Raw genomic sequence first — 21,241 nt, 5'->3', positions numbered from 1 at the left:
CCACGCTCTCGCTCATTTCCCTGGGCTGGCTCAGGCAGTTGGGGGATGGGAGGGCTCCAGCTCTGGGGTCCAAGGTGGGGCCAGAACTGTGGAGCTCAGGGTGTGAGAGGGGGCTCTGAGCTGAGGCAGTGGATTGGGAAGCAGGAGGGGGTGAGAGCTCTGGATGGGGGTGTGGGCTAGGGATAAGGGATTTGGGGTGCAGAAAGGGGCTTCATGCTGGGACTGAGGGGTTTGGAGTGCAGGAGGGGATGCTGGGCTGGGGCAGGTGGTTGGGGTGAGGGTTCCAGCTGGTGGGGCAGACCCTGGAGTGGGGCTGAGGGGTGTGGGGTGCAGGAGTGTGCTCTGGGCTGGGACTAAGGGGTTTGGAGGGCAGGAGGGGAATTAGGACTGGGGTAGGGGTGCGAGAGGGGGTGCAGGCTCCAGGCAGTGCTTACCTCAAGCAGCTCCTGGTAGCAGCAGTATGCCCTCCGTCCGCCTCCTATGTGGAGGCATGGCCAGCTGGCTCTGCGTGCTGCCCCATCCACAGGTGCTGCCCCCACAGCTCCCATTGGCTGGGAACCACAGCCAATGGGAGCTGCAGAGCTGGCGCTTGGGGCGGGGACAGCTGCCCCCATGCATAGGAGCCAGAGGGGAGGACGTGCCACTGCTTCCACGAGAGGCGTGGAGTCCCGGCAGGCAGGGAGCCTGCCTTAGCCTTGCTGTGCCACCAACTGGACTTTTACCAGCCTGGTCAGTAGTGCTGACCGGGGCCACCAGGATCCCTTTTTGACCGGGCATTCGGTCCAAAAGCAGACACCCCGCAACCCTAGGTGGGGCCTGGGCTTGAGAACCCCGAGGGAAAGTTGGAAGCGGCACCTGGTGGCTTCCTGAATCACCTTTTTCCCTTTCTTAAATAGAGCTACTATATTTGCAATCCTGCAGTCAGAGGGTAGGAACCCTGAGTATGTGGATTCCTTAGAAATCCTTGCTATTGGGCTTGAAATTTCATGGGCCGGTTCCTTTAAAAGTCTTGGATGGAGATTCTCCAGGTACTTGGCACTTGTCTGGATGGAATTTCATCTTGCTGAATTCCAGCCGCCCGCCAGAGACACGGTCCCTTATTCGGGGAGACCTGGCGCAGCGTTAGGGTGCTGGGGCTGGAACCGGGGAGCGGCGCTTTACCCGAGCCGGCGGCAGGGGCCGGGCCCAGCGGCAGGGGGCGCGTGTGCGGCTCCCTCCTGGCTGCGCTGGGCTGGGCTGGGCGGGCAGCGCGCCGCGCTCCCGGGGCTGCTGTGACTCCACAATGCTGGGCTCGGGCAGGAGGCGGGGCGGGCGGCGGCGCCGTGAATGAGCGGCGAGCGGGGCAGGCGGCGCGGATAAGCCGCAGGCTGGAGCGAGCCGAGCGCTGAGCCCCCCCTCCCCTTCCCCAGCAGCCGGGCCCTCAGTAGTATGGCATCGAGGAGAATGGAGACCAAACCCGTGATAACGTGTCTGAAAACCCTGCTCATCATCTACTCCTTCGTCTTCTGGGTGAGTGCGGGCTGGGGGCGCGGCGGGAGCCCCCCGGGGCAGGGGGTGTGCGGGGCAGGGGGGTTATATTGGGTGCGTTGCACGGGGATCTGCAGCCGCAGCTGCCGCTCGGGTTTGCTGCGCAAACGCCCGGGTGCCTGCTGGGGGCTCTTCTCCTGCCAGGTGCCCGGCGCCTCCCTCGGCTCCCCGTCCTAGGGTGTCATTGACTTGCCTGTTGGGGGCACATTCGGATTTGTCTCAGGTGTGTGTGTGTGTGTGTGTGTGTATATATACACACGTCTTAAAAAAAAAACCCACCCCACCCACGGGAGCAAATGCAGCGAGCGAGCGAGTTGCTGGGGCTGCGTCTGTTTGCGTCTGTCTTTCTGTGCCTTGCTGGTTCCCTCTCTCGGTGTCCCTGTGTCTCGGGGCAGCAGGCTGAGCTGGTGGGGTAGTTACATGCAATAAGCTACATCTCTGACCTGAAGTTTGCTCCCACTGCCGTTAGAAATGTAGCCCTATGCCTTTCTGTAGCCTCTCTCATGCTGCTGGCCACACGTTAATGACAGCCTCACCCCCCCCCCCCCTGTCTGCCAAGCATACACAGGGAGGTGGGGATCCAGCTGCTGCCCTGTGCAAAGGGAGCTGGGTATCCCTGCTTATTACCAAAGGGGCTTCTGCATGGCAGCCTGGGGCCAAAAGCATGAAATTGACTAGCGGGGCCCTTGTTACCGACTAACCTGGTGTTTATAGATGAGATGCTTGGTGCGTGATGCACCAGTACGGGGGAATGGGATGCTTTAACCACAGCCCTGTTGGTTCTCCATCTCCCTTCTGAAGTATGCACAGCCCATTTGTGAAGGGGAATGTAATATGAAATATCATGGGAAGGAGCACGTAGGAATGCTATAAGGTTGGGTTTCGTTTGCTATTTTAAAGTCAGTAGCACGTTATGGGTTTCCGTGAAAAAGCTGTCAGCCCCTTTTTGGCTGGTACTCAGTGTATTTTGGAAGCTGCTCACTGATCTTCCCTCTACTGCCCACCCCTCAAACCAGATTTTTGGTAAGTGCCGTGTGCATTTAGCATGATCAACTTTATTGCTGCACTCATTCACAGGAGTTGGTATCTCTGTGTTACAGAAAGCTTATGCCATGTAGAGAATAAATCATATTCGTACACTTGAGTGTTTTAGCAGTGCATGTCAGGTGAAGCTACTGCACTTCCCCATGGTTTGTACCTTATTGAAAGCCAATTTTCTCTTGAAGCAGTGCAGCTAAGCACAGGGATAAGGCATTTCAACAACCATGTTTTCATTTTTATCACCATTGCGACTCTCTTATGCTGATACTGCATAACTTGCGATGCTGATATTGGTGGCGAGGAACTGCAAACCTGTTGGCTGTTGCTGGCCACCATGCCTCCATTGTGGAGTGTGTGTAAAGTGGAGGAGAGAAAAGCATTTCTCTGTGGGTTTTCTCTGATCCTTTTCCTTCAAGTTTGTGTTTCTGGCTTAGCTTGCAGCTACTCAGAAAAGCCAGCGTCTTGTGTGAAAATAAACTGGTAATTTAACTATATTTATTGAAATTAAAAACATAGTGGGTACTTGGTTGGGCTAGATTCCCAACAAAAGCCAGTGGCATATTTTCTGACTTTATCTGTGTCATGGTATCTGTCATGTGTTTATAACCAAATTCAGAATCTCGCAACTAATTCTTTATGACCCAGATACAGTAATGAGTTATAATGATTGAGTAATGGGGGCCCTGGATTTTCTAACATACCCAGGGGGTTGATATTTTCATAGCAACCTGATCTTTTACTCAGCAGATCGCTGACATGAGCAGCATATCCTGGCAATGATCTGCAGATTAAAGACTCTCTTTAATGGTACGTGGTGATGATACAATATAATGGTCCCACTGTGTACTATTAGAGATCTTAATCTGAACTTCATTGACACAATACGCTGAAACAAGCTTGTCACTTCATACTAATAAAAGCTTATTGTGTATTACCATTTTAATAACTGTAATAGGCAATCTCTGACATACAGTAACTAGATGTTACATCATTCCACTTGCTATATTCTAAATAGAAATTGCCCATTCACAGTAATAACCATTAGCACATAAATAATACTCTGTATTTTCAAAGTGCACATCATTTTTCTTATCTTAATTTATATGCTTCATTCAAAAGACCTCCCCCCCCAATTTAATCTGTTAACCCATTGTTATGGTAGTGTCCATGTTAAAACCCACCACCTTTGTTAACATCGTTTGGCAATTTTGGTGTCACCCACAGGCGAAGGGCCAGGTGATTTAAATGGGCAGTGATGCCAGTTCCTCCTGCCCAGGGCTCAGGCAAATAGATGAAGTTTGTACTGTTGTCACAAATGAAAAAGTTGTTCTTCCCAGCAATTATCACACAGTAGGATCTAAGAGAGTACTTTTCCCCCTATACAATTATGGAATAACTGCCAAAACCATGGTGAATACATCAAATGTTGCCTTTATAATGGTAACCACTGTGTCTCTGTTATCCATGTGCTCTGGATAAACAGAAGATTTAAATCTGCAGGCCTGTCAGCCAGCACATTTCATGAGCACTAATCCCATTTAAAAAGATCTGCAAGCCTGTGATAGTGACCAGGCAACTGGGTTAGCTTGTAAAGAAAAACGGTGATCCAGGCAAATCAGAGTTTAACAACAACAAAACCAATGGCATTAGTCCCCAAAATAAAAATAAACCAAACCCAGATATAACTACATTGGTGGAAACCTACAGAGTAGACTCATTGCAAGGGTGTAACAGCAGCCATGCAGCTACGTGATTTACCCCCAGTAAATATCCTTTTGGCATACGTCCTGCTGGTAAGCTCCATTTTGCACCATTACAGTGTGTCTACACTGGGGGAGGAGGGGAGGTTATACCAAATTTCTCTCATCTAAACAAGTCCTTACATTTCCATTTGCTAACCAGTAGCATCTCTGCCCCCAGCAAGGTTTGACTAATTTGGCTCTTCAAGGCATTAGAAACTGGACAGTCTCCAACATTTACACAAGAGTATGCCAGGTTTCAGAGTAGCAGCTGTGTTAGTCTGTATCCGCAAAAAGAACAGGAGTACTTGTGGCACCTTAGAGACTAACAAATTTATTAGAGCATAATGCTGTGTGTGTGTGTGTGTGTGTGTGTGTGTGTGTGTGTGTGTGTGTGTGTGTGTGTGTAAGTGAATGTGATGCCAGTTAAGTTGGAAGAGTAGTAGATTTTTGTTTATTGTTGCGGTATTCTCTCTTACTTTATTCTCTCTCTCCTTCCCAAGAAACAAGGAAGAAGGGAAATAGACAAATGCATACTCTTGTAAAAAGAACAGGAGTACTTGTGGCACCTTAGAGACTAATGCTCTAATAAATTTGTTAGTCTCTAAGGTGCCACAAGCATTTGTCTATTTCCCTTCTTCCTTGTTTCTTGGGAAGGAGAGAGAGAATAAAGTAAGAGAGAATACCGCAACAATAAACAAAAATCTACTACTCTTCCAACTTAACTGGCATCACACACACACACACACACACAGAGCTCACACAAGACTAGAAAACCTGGGTTGGGGCAGAACTGAATCTCAAAGGGGAAAACAAACCCCAGACTGTCTATTAAAGAGACAGAGCACCCATCACAGAGCCTGATTCTTCATTGTTCTGCCCTTCACTTGGCCTAGGAGAAGTAAAAACTAAGCCATATCATCAGCATTGCTGGGGTTTGGTTTGGCGCCTGGTATAAATTAGAGCAGAGTTGGCCTATTGTCAAAATAGCAAGAAGATAGTGTTGTGGCCACATCCCCTCCCTCTCAACAGCATGTTGGATGCTGCAGTATAGAGCCATTGGTACAACTTTGGGCATCCAGGGAGCCATCTTATGTTGGGGTATTTCCTGGGGTGCCATTTTCATCCCTTTATGCCAGTGGAGGAGCATAGAGGTCCATGTAGATCAGACAACTGGCCCCTGTGTCAATCCACGGGTCTGAAAACATCATAAATACGAAAAACAGCTACTTTTCTAAAGTGCATATCTGAGATTTTTATTTCACTGTCACAAGCAAATAGGCCAATGTTATGAATGAATGGCTTGCAAACTTTTTTATTTTAATAAAAGCGTCCCCCAGATGACTGTGAGGCAGGATGCTGAACTCATGAGGAGGAAAGTCCTGCATCACTCAACTGCAGTCAGTCCATCTGGCTTTTGAGGAGCTCTCTGGTCTATTGTAGCTATGAACATGGGGGTTGCAGTGTAAACCTTGAGGAAGGGAGCAATGGAGAAAAGGGGAAATGTCTGAGGAACCCTTCAGATGACTGGCAGGGATTTTACACATTGGGGGGGTAAAGGGCAGAAACCAATTGGCTAAAACCAATATGCTTTTGTTGATACTCCTATCAAGTACAACATTCAAAAAGTTCTCTTAATAGAATTTCCTGTTTTAAAGACCTCAAATATCCAAAGTGTTCCCACTGTGAGTGATTATTTTTCTAAATTTAATTCTAGAGCAAGCTTTATTGATGGGATAGGTGCCTGAAAATCAGGGTTTCTAGGAGAAACACTGAGTGAGACTGCTGCCTTAACAGTAGTAGAGCTGCAGGGTGTTAATGAAGAGAGTTACTTTACTCTGATTTCATACTGTATCTAGCCCACTCATTTCCAAATCGGTTTTATTTAATAATGTTGACTTTTTTGATAGCTTCCTCCCCCACCCCTCTTTTCTGTGAATATGTGAATATGCAAGAAAACGTCCAAAGCAGAGATTAAAAAGCTTATATGCTTATATGTATTTTTCATAGTACATTTTGAATGCCTAGGGTTACTGGGTTTTAGTCTGTAAGGGAAGTTGTAATAAAAATTCAACAACCACATCTTTCCTAATCAGGATTCTACAGTGCAAGCACCAGTTTCAGAAAAAACAGCAAAAAGCCATACAGTACTATTATCCACCTTTATTTTCCTCCTTTCATCTTTCTGTACAAGTAGATTGCAAAGAAATTAGATATTTTCTGGTTTAAAAGGTTTTGGATTAGAATTCAAAATGGATTTTTCTATAGAGGAGAGAATTCTCTAGGTATCCATTTATTAACTTGTGTCTTAAATTGTTGTATGTTTAAATATATGTTCCTAATATGATTGCATTCCAAAACCTTTGCGGTGCATTTGGGCATTACCCAAATAAAACAATTACTGGTATAGGTCTTTCTATGTCTTTGTCTTTTGGTAGGGAGTCTTAAGAAAATAGGTACTGGTTGTGTTCAGGTTACTTTGCTGTGAAAGACGGGGGTTTGTCTTTTTTGCTCAAAGTTTATTACATTTTAAAGGTGCAAAATGAGTGACACTTGAGTTAACACTTGAAACAAGCAAACTCATTTGATACCATTCTGAAAAGAACACTACAGAAAAGTGGAAACTCTTGCATCTTGGATCCCGTGGGGCATCCCAAGCTTGAGGGCAAGCCCTGTTTCGAAGAAGAAGAAAAATCCTTGCAAACCAGGTGCTCATAAAAGTATGTTTAAAATATGGCCCATTGAATGGAAGAGCAGCGAACTTCAATGGGTGAGATATTTCAAATAGATTAACATTTAGATGTACCAGTCATAGAACTAAACCAGGTTTTAATAGACTTTCTAAAATTGAGATGAAGAAACTGCACTTGCAGTGGACCGATTTTTTTAAATTTTGGTTACTTGAAAAATCGACCCTCGCCCCACCCCCAGCATTAAGGGATCCTAGTACAACAGCGTGTCTAAGGAATGATGATTGAGCAAATAGCTGCACTTGTGTTTAGGGCAGAAGGCCTCAAACTGGTCACATGGTGCTGGCTGGCTTCTCCTTATTCCCAGTTGCTAAATTGCATTAAAAGACAGCTAAAAATACATTACTTTCCTCATGTTAGTTTTCAATGTAGGCAAATGCTCTAGTTGCCACAGGAATGTTACATGATCTTGAATGGGAGGGGTAGATGCTTACCAAGCAATCCTCTGTATTAAAATGTGGGCCATGCTATGAAAAGGTTTGAGCCTCTTTGGTGTAAAGAGGAGGAGGAGACAGGCTTCTATAAGATGAAGCGGGAGTGCATCCCCCAAGCTTCTTAGCAAATTAGGTCAGTAGATGGAGAAAGGGAGTGGCTTTGTAGCTCCATCTAGTATGGAAATTAGCAGAAGCAGTGAGCAGGGGTGGCGCCAAAGTCCCCTCCTTGTTCTGCCTTCAGAAAGGTGGCTAATGCAGCTAACACACAGCCACCATAAAGTACTAGAATCTTAATTATAGGGGATGTGAAAGCATTTTCTAAATTATTTTCTTCTTTAAAACTACTTGAAGGATATTTTTAAAACTGCTGCATTAGCTGCCTTTCTGGAAAGGAGTCATCCTAGATATTCAGGGTATGTCTACACTGGCAGAGTTACAGCGCCGGCAGTTACATTGCTGCTCAGAGAGCGCAGAAGGGAAACTGCTGTTGTGTATTCACACTGACAGCTGCCTGCGCAATTGCATGTTCACACTAGCGGCACTTGCAGCGGTATTCAGAGTGGTGCAATTTGAGCAGCTATCCCACAGAGCATCTTCTTCCTCTTCTGTCACTAAGAGTTGTGGGAAGGCAGAGGTGGTCGCGGGGCATCCTGGGTCCTGTCCCAATGCCCCGTGATGCATTGCTTTGCATCCCATCAATCCCTATGCTTCCGTCCACATTTGGCACCATCTTTCAATGGTTTGTGTACTGCGCACTCTGCCTCTTCGGTCTGCAGGAATGGATCCCGCACTGTTGACCAATATGCTGCTCGCTCTCACTAACACGTAGTGGAGTTATTCCTTAAACTACAAAGGCAAGAGGATTTCGACATTGATCTCGCCACGTGTAGTAGCTATGACATGAAATTGATTGTGGCATTCACGAAGGTGCTGACCACAGTGGAATGCTGCTTTTGGGCTCAGGAAACAAGCACGGAGTGGTGGGATCACATCGTGATGCACGTCTGGGATGATGAGCAGTGGCTGCAGAACTTTCAGATGAGGAAAGCCACATTCATGGGACTGTGTGATGAGCTTGCCCCAGCCCTGCGCGCAAGGACACGAGAATGAGAGCTGCCTTGCCATTGGAGAAGTGTATGGCGATTGCACTGTGGAAGCTGGCTACTCCAGATTGCTACCGATCAGTTGCTAAACAGTTTGGAATAGGAAAGTCGAACGGTGGACTTGTGTTGATGGAAGTATGCAGGGCCATTAATCATATCCTGCTCTGAAAGACCGTGACTCTGAACAACGTGCGTGACCTTGCGGATGGCTTTGCACAAGTGGGCTTCCCTAACTACGGAGGTGCAATAGCTGGCATGCATATTCCAATCTGGCACCAGACCACCTAGCCACCGAGTACATTAATTGGAAGGGGTATTTCTCTATGGTTCTCCAGGCGCTTATGGATCACTGTGGGCATTTCACAGACATTAACACAGGCTGGTCTGGAAAGGTGCATGACGCACGCATCTTTTGGAACACTGGCCTGTTCAGGAAGCTGCAAGCAGGGACTTTCTTCCCGAACCAGAAGATCACCGTAAGGGAAGTTGAAATGCCCATTGTGATCCTGGGAGACCCTGCCTATCTCTTAATGCCATGGCTTATGAAGCCATACACGGGAAACCTTGACAACAGCAAGGAGCGGTTCGATAACGGGCTGAGCAAGTGTAGAATGACTGAGTGTGCTTTTGGCCTTTAAAGGCCCACTGGTGCTGCCTATATGGGAGTCTGGATCTGGCCGATGACAATATTCCTATGCTTATAGCCACGTGCTGTACACTCCATAATATTTGTGAAGGGAAGAGTGAAAGCTTCACTCAGGGCTGGACCACTGAAGCTCAGTGCCTGGAGGCTGAATTTGAACAGCCAGAGACCTAGGCTATTAGAGGGGTGCAATGCAGAGCCATAAGGATCAGAGATGCCTTAAGGCAGCAATTTGAAGATGAAAGCCGCTAATATTTGTTGCTATGCTCAGGAACGCAGTGCTTGTAATGCTAGGAGGTGATTGTGATTGGTGCAGACAATGCACTATGAAGGTTTAAGAAAATTTCCTTTTGCTTTGCCGGGCTCTGTTTGCTTTCAGTTAATGGAATAAAGATTGTTTCAAACCAAAACAATTATTTTATTAAAATCAACAACTGGAGGAGAGATGAACAAAAAAACAACTCAGCACTGAGGAGAGTCCCAGGAGGAGGGGTCCCGGGATGGTTAAAGATTTGTGTATGTCCAGGTATCATATCCAACCTTCTCCTTTGGAGTATAGTGCAGCGGGTACTGTACTTCATCAGGGCTAAATTGCAAAGGGACACATGTTGAGTGCAGTGGGTACTGGGAGTCCATAGGGCTGGCCTGTGATGGGGGAGGAGTGGAATGCAGCGAGTACAGACAGGAGCCAGGAGGTTCTTGTGTGTTGGTGGTGTCTGAGGGGCGCATGAGAGAGAGTTTTGCGACAGCGGCTGAAGGGGGGGACGGGTGTGGAGCTGCTCGGTTTTCAGTGCTGGTAGCGCCTGGAGCGTGTCTGCTTGGCGCTCCATAAACTTTAAAGAGTCGCTTTGTTCTGGCGCGCCACGTTCTCCTTTCGGTCCCTCTTCTCGCTGTCCTGCCACTCCTTCAATTCTTGTTTTTTGGCCGCGGAGTGCATCGTGACATCACACAGAAAGTCCTCTTTAGTTCTTCATGGCCGCTTTCTAATTCTGCGCAGCTGTTCAGCTGGCGATAACAAAGAAGGAGGCTGGGCTCCCAAGATCATATCTGTGAAGCCAAAATGCAACATTTTACAGAAGCAGTATTGTTTGCAACACACAGACCACTGGTTCAGTGATTTAAAACACAGCCACTTTTCACATACCTGTCACTAAAAAACTGGCTGACCCCAGGCAAGCACACATGAGCCACAAGACCCCCAGAATGGTGAGTAACTGCAGGGGCTGGGGAAATCAGTGTTCCAGGACCGTACTGTACACTGGGCATGTGGCTCTTGGGGAGAGCCAGCACTGTGGGTGGGGAGGCTTATAATCATTACTGTCCCTGCATTTTCCACAGGCTGTGTTCATTATGGAAGATATCTCAGTGCTGAGGGTGAGCAGGGAATCAAAGGAGGGTCTTCTCCAAGCCTGTGGCTTCTGCCTTGGCTCTTATGCAGCTCGCCTGTGTATAGCAATGGTCACGAGAAAGTTACCTTTAATGGGGCAAGAAACAAAGCAGCTCTGCCAAAGAACCTGCGGCAGCAGATTGCCCAGTATCTCCAGGAGAGTTTCATGGAGATCTCTGAGGCAGATTCCCGTGAAATGAGGGAGTCAATCAAAACCTTGTTCTGCTGCTCAGACTAGTCATGTGATGGTACACGCATCATACAGAGACAAACCTGTTTTCTGCAACCCTCTTGCCCCCAACAACTCACTTAAGTGACTTTGATTTTTGGAATCACTGAACAGGGGCCTCCTCGCCTGTTTGCGTGTCGCCAAGTTCCTACAGCTGTGACTCTCTAGCCTCCTCTGGTGTAGAGAAGAGCTCCTTGCTGCATGCATCTCTGCCTCTGGGTCCCCCTCCCTCTCCACATCCTTGTCCAAGATTTCCTCCTCCTGGCTCAGTCCACTCTTGACTGGCACACGAGCCACCGAAGTATCCACAGTGGCCTTCGCAGTGGAGGTGGGGTCACCACCGAGTATCGCGTCCAGATCTTTGTAGAACTGGCAGTTCGTGGGCGCAACACCGGAGCAGCGGTTTGCCTCCTGCACCTTGTGGTAGGCGTTCTGCAGCTCCTTCACTTTGACCCTGCACTGCATTGTGTCCCACTCATGGCCCCTTTCTGCCATGCATCGTGAAATATCTCCTTAGGTATCATAATTCCTACAGCTGGAGTGCAGCTGGGACTGGACAGCTTCCTCTCTCCAAATGCTGATGAGGTCCAGCAGCTCGTCATTGTTCCAAGCGGGAGATCGCCTGGTGCGTGGAGCAGGCATGGTCACCTGGAAAGATGCGCTGAGACCACTGCATGTGTCACCAAGAAAACAGAAAGGGGACTTTCAAAATTCCCTAGGAATTTAAGGGGTAGGGCTCATGGTTGGTCACCTGAGGGCAGGATAGTAGAGTTCAAACCGATGACCAGAGAGGCGAGAGCAAGCATTGTGGGACACCTCCTGGAGGCCAATCGCAGCGCTGTAATCTACCAGGATGTGTACACTGGCACTGCGGCATTGTACCCCTGGTGCAGAAAGCTGTATGCCTCTCATTGGGGTGGGTTTTTTTACAGCGCTGCAACTGTGCAGTTTCTGCACACTAAGTGGCTTGGCAGCGTGTACACCTCGGGAGTTACAGCGCAGAAAGTGGCTTTACTGCGCAGAAACTTGCCAGTGTAGACAAGACCTCAGTTGGTTATCTGAATTCTGGAGAAATTACAACTCAAAACAAAACCCAAACAAACACCCCATCCCCATCAAACTCAGTTTTTTGTCTTTGAACACTTTCACGGCTGGTTTAATGTGTCCATATAGTTGCTAACATATATGAAAGATTAAAGATAATGGTGTTTTCTTGTGAGTGCAGCCTAGGGGGAATTCTACTGATTAAATAAATATTTTTAAAAACATAACCCCAGAGCTTGCTTTTTAAATTCATTACTATGTGGTATTCATCCAACTCTGCTGTTATTAAATATATGGTCCCAAAATTTTAATTATAGTTCTAGCAAAAGGGAAGTATCCCAGCATAACATCTTTAATGGAATGTGTTAATAGAAAAGATAAAGGTGTTAGCTATGTTGTGTAACAAATATTATAATTATTTCAAACAAATATATCCTTATTTAATTACTAAAAAACTATTGAACTAAAACATGGAGACTGACTTAAACATACCGAAGATGTTTCAGACATAAGCCAGGTGCTCACTTTCTTTCTACCCTGTTGTACCTTCTTACATCAGGTCCTATGGTTTTCTTCCTTGGCAGGGAAGTGATCTCAGAAGATCGGTTAACTTGCCTAATATGGGGTAGATACAGATTTGCCTTTGAATAGCTTTCACACTAGTGACATCCATTCAGATTCTGAAAATGATGATGTAAGCATGATAAAATATGAATATAATAACAGAAGTAAGTCTTATTTTTTCCAAGGTACCGATTGGCTGAGTTAAGTCTAATACTTAGTCTCTATTTGTCATTCAATTGTGGCTACTAATTGATTGGGTATTTACTGCACCTGTTGCCTGAGAGATGAATGGAAACCCATCCACTCATCCCCCTCCCCACTTATTTTTTTAAATGACAAATTCCCCTCTTCCTGAAGTTGGACAACCCTACATGGACCTGTTTGACAGTGATGTCTTTTCTTGAGTGATGCCTGGATGTTAGGTGGAGCAGAGGGGTGAATGAGTGACAGCGCAGGCCCATGCTTTTACAGGGTGTTAATTTGTATTTGTGAAGAGTCTGAGACATTTGGTTGTACAGGAGTTGTGATAGTTGAGAAAGAGACTACTGGTTTGCTGAAGGATTGAACACCACTGCTTTCTGGAGCACAGTTGTATGGTTAGCTGGTGCTTTTACTGTTTAACATTAATTCCTGTCAAAGCAATAACAAGCTCTGTTTATACTGTAAATAATACAAAAAACAAATCTAAGAAAGAATATACTCGGTCTGTATCTACTTTGTTCTCTTCCAAGAAGGAAACAGTCCACTCCTTGAGTCCAGATTTTTCCTGACCACTTGGAAGCCATAGGCATTGTTTGGCAACAAATAGGAGGGTGAACAAACAGGGTGAATTTAAAAACAGATTGTCAGACTTAATGCTGAGTATTCTTTTTTTGTTGTTGTTTTTTTTTATATAGGTCTTAAAGGTTAGCAGTAAAATGTAAAGACAGACAAACATGAACAATTTCAGGTGCTAACTCCTAATCGATCCCCGTTCCCACTCTAAAGAGACAATTTTTTAAAATGGACTGAGGGAAAAAACGCTTTATTCGTATCCTCATACTCCAAGGTCCAGAACCCTTCAGTGGTACAAGGAGAAGGTACTGGTAATTGCAAGAGTATAGCACTGCATCGACCTTCAGTAGCAGGGGATGGAGAGAGAAGTAACTTTAAAATGATGCATGTGCTGAGGCCTTTATTTTGTGTATGTTATTCAGTACCTAAAACTGGAAACTGGTTCCCACTTTTTAGTAAATGAAAATTCACTGGTTGCCTATAAAGTGTTTCCCAATTGACTAACTCCTTTAATTATTTGTCTTAAGACTAGTATATAAATCTGTTGAAATTCTATGTATTTTAAAGTATTTTTCTGAGGAAGATAGTTACATTTTGTGTCTCTCCCCTTTATCCTGTAAAATGTTACAATACTTCATGAATAAATAATATGGACGGAAGGGTGAAAAAAACCATCAGCTTTTGATCCCCTAGGCTAACTTTAGAAGCTTATACAAATGTACTCATAAGATATAATTACATTTTAGATGCACAAAATTCTTGGTTTTATTCCATAGTCTCTTGTGTGAAACTATATTCAACACAAAAAGCTTCAACATTGTGTGCCAAGAAATCTTCTCTCTAGATAATAATAAATTATTGCAGTGCCTCTGTGGCTCTAATCCTTCACTTATGCACATGTTTAGTCCTGTTAAACTCTGTGAGACTGCTCTCATCTAATTGTTTGCAGAACCGCAGGTTATGTGACTGGATTACCTAATGCTGTTAAGTCTTTTCTTCTGCTGTAGGTAAGGATGGATGTCTGTCTGCTGCCATCATGGGTTCTGTGTCTTTTTAACTTTGAAAAATGCCCATGACTTCTAGTGTCTTTGGATTTTTGAATTGAAATGAATGAGTAGGTGAGTAAGTAGAAGGGTTGCTTAGGTAGGTACAGTTGTCCTCAATCATGTAGGGATGCTGCTTGATTTCATTGTGGTTCTTTGTTAGCATAGAGGCTTGCCCATGCGGAACTCGTTGCAGGATCGGGGCATAAGAGCCCAGTTCTGCATCAATTGAAGTCAATGGCAACCCCACCATTGACTTCAGTGGGTGGCAGGCCTGAATGCTGGAACCTTAAGAGAACACCCAACCTGTAGGACCACACAGGAGGCTACAAGTGGTCAGGGGTCAGTGACAACACTGCAGGAACATTTGTATTTAATTACAGGAATTTCCTAGGTGCTCATTAGTACAGTATGTGAGCACCTCACAAGATGTAAGAGATTTCCTTTACATCCTTCTACAGAGTAGATCTTCCTTTTTAACCTTGCATTTTATGGTGATGGGGTTGATGGCTGATTATTGCATCAGTTAGTGGGTGCTTTCGTGATAATTTTTGGGGCTATGGGAAGAAAGCATTTACCTTTATCTTGTAGCAAAGGAATTCAGAGGCAAAGTAGGAAGCATAGCATATTCATGATTTACCAGATTACAGTTATTTCATAGCAGAGCTATTTTTTGAGTTCTGGGAATAAAGTAGAAGGTTTATAGAAGCTATAATAAAAAAAATACAGATATGCTTTTAATGTGAATTTTGCTGTAATCTCCTTTTCGTGTTCTGCAGGAGGTTTTTCAAATGCTCTGTCTTTGTAGTTTTTTGGAACAAATTTTAAATCCTAAAAAACCCTGAATTGCTGGACTGAATTGTAATAATTGAAGAAATAATTAATCCATCTGTTTTGGTTTGTATTGAGCAGGTATTGCTCATACAGGGAAAGGGCTCAAATGTGTTCTGCTGACCTGATGAGGCTGGTGGCTTGTAACTCCACAGAGATGTAAGAGAGGTGTGGGTGTCTCTCTCTAGAAGAGAGGATCTAAAGTGTTGGCTCAGCAGTCTGGAGGGAAGATCCCTAGGAGCAGCCAAGCATGGGCAGAAGGTGTGAGTTGAACTTAGTTGTTAATAAAGCTAAACCCCAGGGAAGGGGTGATGAGTTTTGACTCTACACAGTGTATGCGTTTGGTTCTAGATTGGGTTGAAAAAGGCACTGGCTAACAAAAAAGGAGTGTTAAGCTTCTATAAAGGAGAGAGTGGAACACACCCATTGCTGGAGAGCGAGCATCTGAATAGTGAGGTGATGGGCTTAATCAGCAAATGAATCTTGGGAAACTGTCCAAAGTAGCCAGGATGGAGCTAATGGAAAGGATGGGGGAGGGGGAAGGAGGTGGTGCATGTATGCATTTGTACTGGAGCTGAGGGAGAAGGGTGGCGGGGGGGGGGGGGGGGGGGGAAGAGAGAGAGAGGAATGCTGTCAATATAAAAAAAGAGGGAAACTGCCTCTGCCTAAAGCTGGAAAGTGGTTGGTTCTGTGCTGACTTCACAGTCACACCGTTCTTAAACACTTCTGTGCATATAAAAGGGGGGCCTATGTAAGCCCATGTCTTGGGACTGTGTGTGAAAGAAAGTTCAGGCAGCTGTTCCCGACTGGGGCTTCTGGGCACTACCACGGTAAAAATAACAGTATGGGGGTAGAAAATTGTACACAACTCCTCCAGGAGGGTATACATACAATTGCTCACCGAGAGAGATGGGCTGGAGTATCCCTTTAGCACACTAGATATCCTTCTTATAGCAAGTAACTGTCACTCACCAGAGTTAGAGTTTCAGAAGTTTCCATTTAATGCTTCAATTTCACGCACTGATAGTTTTCAAGAATGTTCAGGTTTGGGGCAGAGTTTTCCATACTTGATCTCTGCCTGAAAACAACCTTGAAGCTTAGAGAAGCCCTCTTTGGGTTACAGGAGAGTGAAAGAGTACTCTTCCCTGTGTAGATACATAAATAGAGAGGGCAGGAGGGAATTTTAAATAAACTTGTGGCTATATGGCTACATCAAAAACTGAAGAAGTCAGAAACTTGGTATGGATGTAGTCCTCTTGGGGGACTAGAACCTTTGCTTGGTTTATTGGAATATAGTACAAATGAAATTGATAAGCAATTGAAAATTTCTTGAGTAGGTGGAGTACTGTTTTATGATAGTTTTTTAGCAATCCTGTTTAAGCCCTGCCCACTTTGTAACATCCCAGTGCACATTCTCCCTGTTCTATATGACCTGTCCTATATGGCCCTGTCCCAGGCCTTATCTAAACTAAGATGTCTGGATGGATAACATGCATTAGCTAACACCTTCCAAATCTTAGTCTAGAAAAGGCCTTGGGGTTGCACAGTCAGGAAGGGAGAGTTTATGTGAAGGACATTATAAATATGTTATTGAAACACACACAGCCCACTCTGAAAAACTACTTTAACATCGAGGATAAAAACAAATTTCAGATACAGAGAAAAAAAAATCAGATCTTGCAATTTCAGAGGGATACTCCACACTTTCTGCATTCCATAATATTCTGTCAAGTCTGAATGTTTTCTAAACAACAACAACAATCAAAGCCAAAATGTCAAATATTGTCAGTGCAACAAGAAGATAAACAGTCATGATGGAAAAAGAATAGAAAACTTTTTCTGCTATTGTTTGGAAACAAAGTGGAACTTAACCTTCTTGTATGCAATTCACTTTAGTGGCACCTAACATTCAAAGCCTAATTAGGGCCATTTATAAGCTAACATTAAGTGCAAGTCACTTTTTTTCTTCCTCTAAAAATAAATAAGGAATTTAAATGCCAATGAAGAACCCCCAACACTATATATTGAATGTGACAAACAATCCTACATCCCTTGGAAGTTATTTAGCCAAGGAAGTGAAGCTTCAGTTAGAATCATCTTCATTGTAGATTTAAAATATGTCCAGCTTCTGTAAGTCAATAGGCGAGCACAACAGGTTTTATTTTGTGTGGTGAGAAGAAAGTGGAGCAAAGGGAAAAAATGGGTATTCTGTGGCATGCAGGACAAATGTACTCTTTGTTTGAATTAAATCTGAAGATCGCAAAAAACCAAACCCACATTGTATAAAGTTGGATATTTGAATTCACAACGTGTGAGGAAAAATATGGTGAAACTAGATTAGACTGTATTTTGGGATGTCTGCCTGACAACCAACAGGAGCTGTACAGGAAGAACAGAAGGAATGTTTTCAGGTATTCAGCAGTTTCAGATGGGGAAGGATTGGTCTACCCGCATATCTTCATTATCCGTCTCAGATGGTTTATCCTTCTGAAGATGTAATTTCATATTATACTCATTTTGTTCACCAATATTTTATAGATTCGTATTACGGAGCAAATGTGCTTTCAGAAAGTAAATGTCATTGCTGCAGTGGCTCAAGTTTGGGTGCACAACTGATGTAATGTTGAAATGGTGATACAACAGTAAGAGAAACTGGTCAACAATGCCTAATTTCCACTGCTGACATAGCCAGTATTTTAATATTGTTGATGGCTTGAAAGTGTGCATAAGGCCAGGTCTACACTAACCCCCTAATTCGAACTAAGGTACGGAACTTCAGCTACGTGAATAACGTAGCTGAAGTTCAAAGTACCTTAGTTCGAACTTACCTTGGTCCACACTCGGCAGGCAGGCTCCCCCGTCGACTCCGCGGTACTCCTCTCGCCGAGCTGGAGTACCGCAGTCGACGGCGAGCACTTCCGGGTTCGACTTATCGCGTCCAGACTAGACGCGATAAGTCGAACCCAGAAGTTCGATCGCTCGCCGCCAAACTACCGGGTAAGTGTAGCCAAGGCCTAAGAGTAAAGATTTAATGCTGAATTTTAAAATTCTTCCCAATTATAGTGGTTCCTGGTAAATGCCCTTTAAATTTAAAGGTATTCCATTGTATAAGTTTTATACTCAGTAAAAAAGAAAAGAAAATCACAGTGGGCTGAAACCCTGGCATGAAAATTGCGAGGCCTTTTTTAAGTTAAATGACTAAATTAACTAAGTAACTGTGTTAGCTATATTTTTAGACATTTTTAGAATATATTATTCTAGGAAACAACCCTGATATTTATTTCAAGATATGATAGTCTCCAAGGTATACAGATGTATGCCAGTGGTCTGAATGAACTTTCTCCTGACACCTGTTGGTGAATTGGAGGAAAAAACTTCGTGAGCAGACCTTATTTGCATAGACACACCTACTTTGCCAAAATGATCAATTTTGGCTGGTTTGGGTTAAAAATGCAGTTAAGTTTTGAGTTCAGGGCTAAAGAAATGTCGTTATCTTTAGTGTATGACTAAAGGACAGCAGAGCTTTACTTAATATGCCTCAATGGTTGACCGATATTTTATAGACAAGTAATACGGTTACCATAACTTAAACCTAACTTGCTATGTGGGGGCAGTAGTAGCTGGGGTGGGGGAAACAGATGATGAGGACTCTGTTTAAGGATCTTAAATGCTATTTGACCCTCCTGCTCCAGTGTTTAAAGATGCAACTAAATAGACTCAATTGAAATCCCTTGCTGCCACTTAGTGACCACTGCATCTGAAGTCCTTGAAAAACGTTGCTAAAGGTGAGAGCTAGTCCCAGAAAATATGCAGGTGATATCTCCAACAATCATTCGTTGTATACCCTACTTGTTTTAATTGGCACAGGAACACAATATAAAAAGAAGCTATATTATATGTGAAAGTTTTGTTAATGGCATGTAAAGGATACAGAGAATAAAAAACGCCTTCCAAAGTTAGAAAATAACATATATGTTGGAGTTCTTATAACCAAACCACAATGCACAACCTGCATGTTTTACAGTGTAGACTTCATAAAGTATATTAGACTACACATGTAATAAAAACAGAAAATACCGTATCGAGTACAAAACAGGTTGACATTGCTGAAACTTTAACTTTTGCACTTCAGTACTTCTGCTGACTTTTAGTATAAATAAATCTGTAATTATAAATAATTGTCTGGTAAAAATTAATTGTCCTCTATGTTCAGAAGTCTAAATCATACACTTAGTGGCAAGAAATTGCATTTTCATTTAGTCATCTTAGGGAATGTTTGTAGAAAGTGTGGGGAGAAGAGGGCCCTGGGTGTTTTGTTGCATTAGAAGAATTTAGTATTGGTTAAAGCAGTGACACTGAAGTGTAAGCTTCTTTTTATTTTTAACATTATTAGTATTTCTTAATTTACAGAGGGTTTGTCTACACATTGAGCTACTGTGATGTATGTGGGAGTGATTTCTAAAGTGCACTAAAGTCCTGCACATTAATTGGTCTGTGTTGACCCTGCAGGTTTGCACTAAAGATTCCCGAGTGTGCTTTAATGTAGTGTTCCTTCAAACAGCACTACATTAATGTGCACTAGGGAATCTTTAGTGCGCAGCAGCAAGACATGGACCAATTAATCTGCAGTGTGTTAGTGAGTTTTAGAAATCATGCCCCCTTAATGTACATTGCCCCATCATGTACCCTGAGTCTTGTTATATCAAGATTCACTTTCACATGCCAAATGTTTAGTTACTCATATGCTTAACTCATGGTAAATTGAATCAGGAAGGTTGTAACTTGCATATGGACTCACAATAGTTAGTAGCCGTTAAAAATGGGATTGAGAGCCTTGATTCCCAGTTCCCTGCTCTAGTCATCAGACTATACTACTTATGTTGAATGTTTCAGCATGGTTGAAATAGTTTATTCTTCCTCTATGGAGGCTGAGAAAGATATTAACTTCTGTTCCCTGCCTATATATTGTTTTTGGCTGCACCTAAGTCTCCTGATTCACAGCATGGTGTCGTTCTGCAAGAAGATGTGCAGTTTTCTAGAGTGGCAGTTCCGCTTCAGCTTAAATGGACCCTGAAAAAAGTAAAATCACTTTTAAGATAATGTCACACTTTTAGAAAAGTGTCTGATTCAGACTAAATGAAACTTTAAATCAGAAACATCAGAGAGGAAGTGCTTACAGTCTATAGCTCTCTGAGGCACTGTGATCGCACCTGTGTGACTCAACAGGGGAGTGAATAAATGCTGAATATTATGATCAGCCAAGATTTTTAATGTGAGCACATGATGGAGTGAACATTCTGAGATTAACTCAGCTGGGGAGGCTGGAGGTAGGACGCTACTGTCTATGTGGATGAAAGCTTTACCAAACGACATTGAGTATCAAACAGAACTCTCTTTCTGTTTAATCATTTTGTTCTTTAAGTAGCATTGTGTACTGAAGGAGTGAAGTACTTAATCTTCATACTACTCCTCCTCCTCATCATCATCATGTTCCTATTACGCCTCGAGTTGAGGGCAGTGATGGAGCTCCTCCACTCCTGTCTATTTCTGGTAAGTCTTTCAATGGTTCCCCAGTGGTGTCCCAGGTTTTTCAGCTCGGCTTCCACAGCTCTTTGCCATGTTGTTTTTGAGCGGCCTCGTTTTCGCTTGCCTTCAGGTGTCCATCCTATTGCTACTCTGGTGATGGAATCAGTTTCCATCCGAAGCATGTGACCGATCCATCTCCAACGCCTCTTGGCAATGATAGTGCTCAGATTCTCTTGGCTGCACTGTGTCAATAGATCTTGATTTGAGATTGTTCTGGGCCAAAAGATATGGAGGATTTTTCTGAGGCAGGTTGTATGGAATGGAGACAGTTTGGATGTGTCATACTTTCTCATTCCCCAGCATTCTGCACTATAAAGTAGTGTTGAATTCATACTACTCAGCCAACATTAATTCCCAAATCAGCCTGGTGAGAAAATCAAATACTATCCTCGTTTTACAGTAGAGGAAAACACAGCCGAGGGGTTAAATAAGGTGCCCAATACCACAGAACAAGTCAGTGGCAGAGCTTGGAACAGGAGTCAAGTTTGGCTTTCAAGTCCCCTGCTTTAACCATTATTAGCTTATGCCATCTATCTTGATGGAGTT

At 44.0% G+C, this 21,241-nt stretch overlaps 2 protein-coding genes across 2 annotated transcripts in view; both read left to right on the top strand.

Moving 5' to 3' along the window:
* Positions 1 to 21,241, top strand: part of LOC135978000 (uncharacterized) — a 1,156,726-nt gene that overhangs the window by 422,116 nt on the left and 713,369 nt on the right. The window lies entirely within an intron of this gene.
* The window catches only part of TSPAN7 (tetraspanin 7), a 170,913-nt gene continuing 150,870 nt past the window's right edge, over positions 1,199 to 21,241 (top strand). Inside the window, exon 1 of the mRNA XM_042859177.2 lies at positions 1,199 to 1,509. Coding sequence (XP_042715111.1) covers positions 1,429 to 1,509 — 81 coding nt within the window. The 5' untranslated portion in view covers positions 1,199 to 1,428. The remainder of the gene's footprint in view (positions 1,510 to 21,241) is intronic.

The sequence above is a fragment of the Chrysemys picta genome, chromosome 1, assembly GCF_011386835.1.
Source record: "Chrysemys picta bellii isolate R12L10 chromosome 1, ASM1138683v2, whole genome shotgun sequence".
NCBI lineage: Eukaryota > Metazoa > Chordata > Testudines > Emydidae > Chrysemys > Chrysemys picta.
Note: the sequence above shows the minus strand (reverse complement) of the source record. Positions and strands in the feature narration are given on the sequence as shown.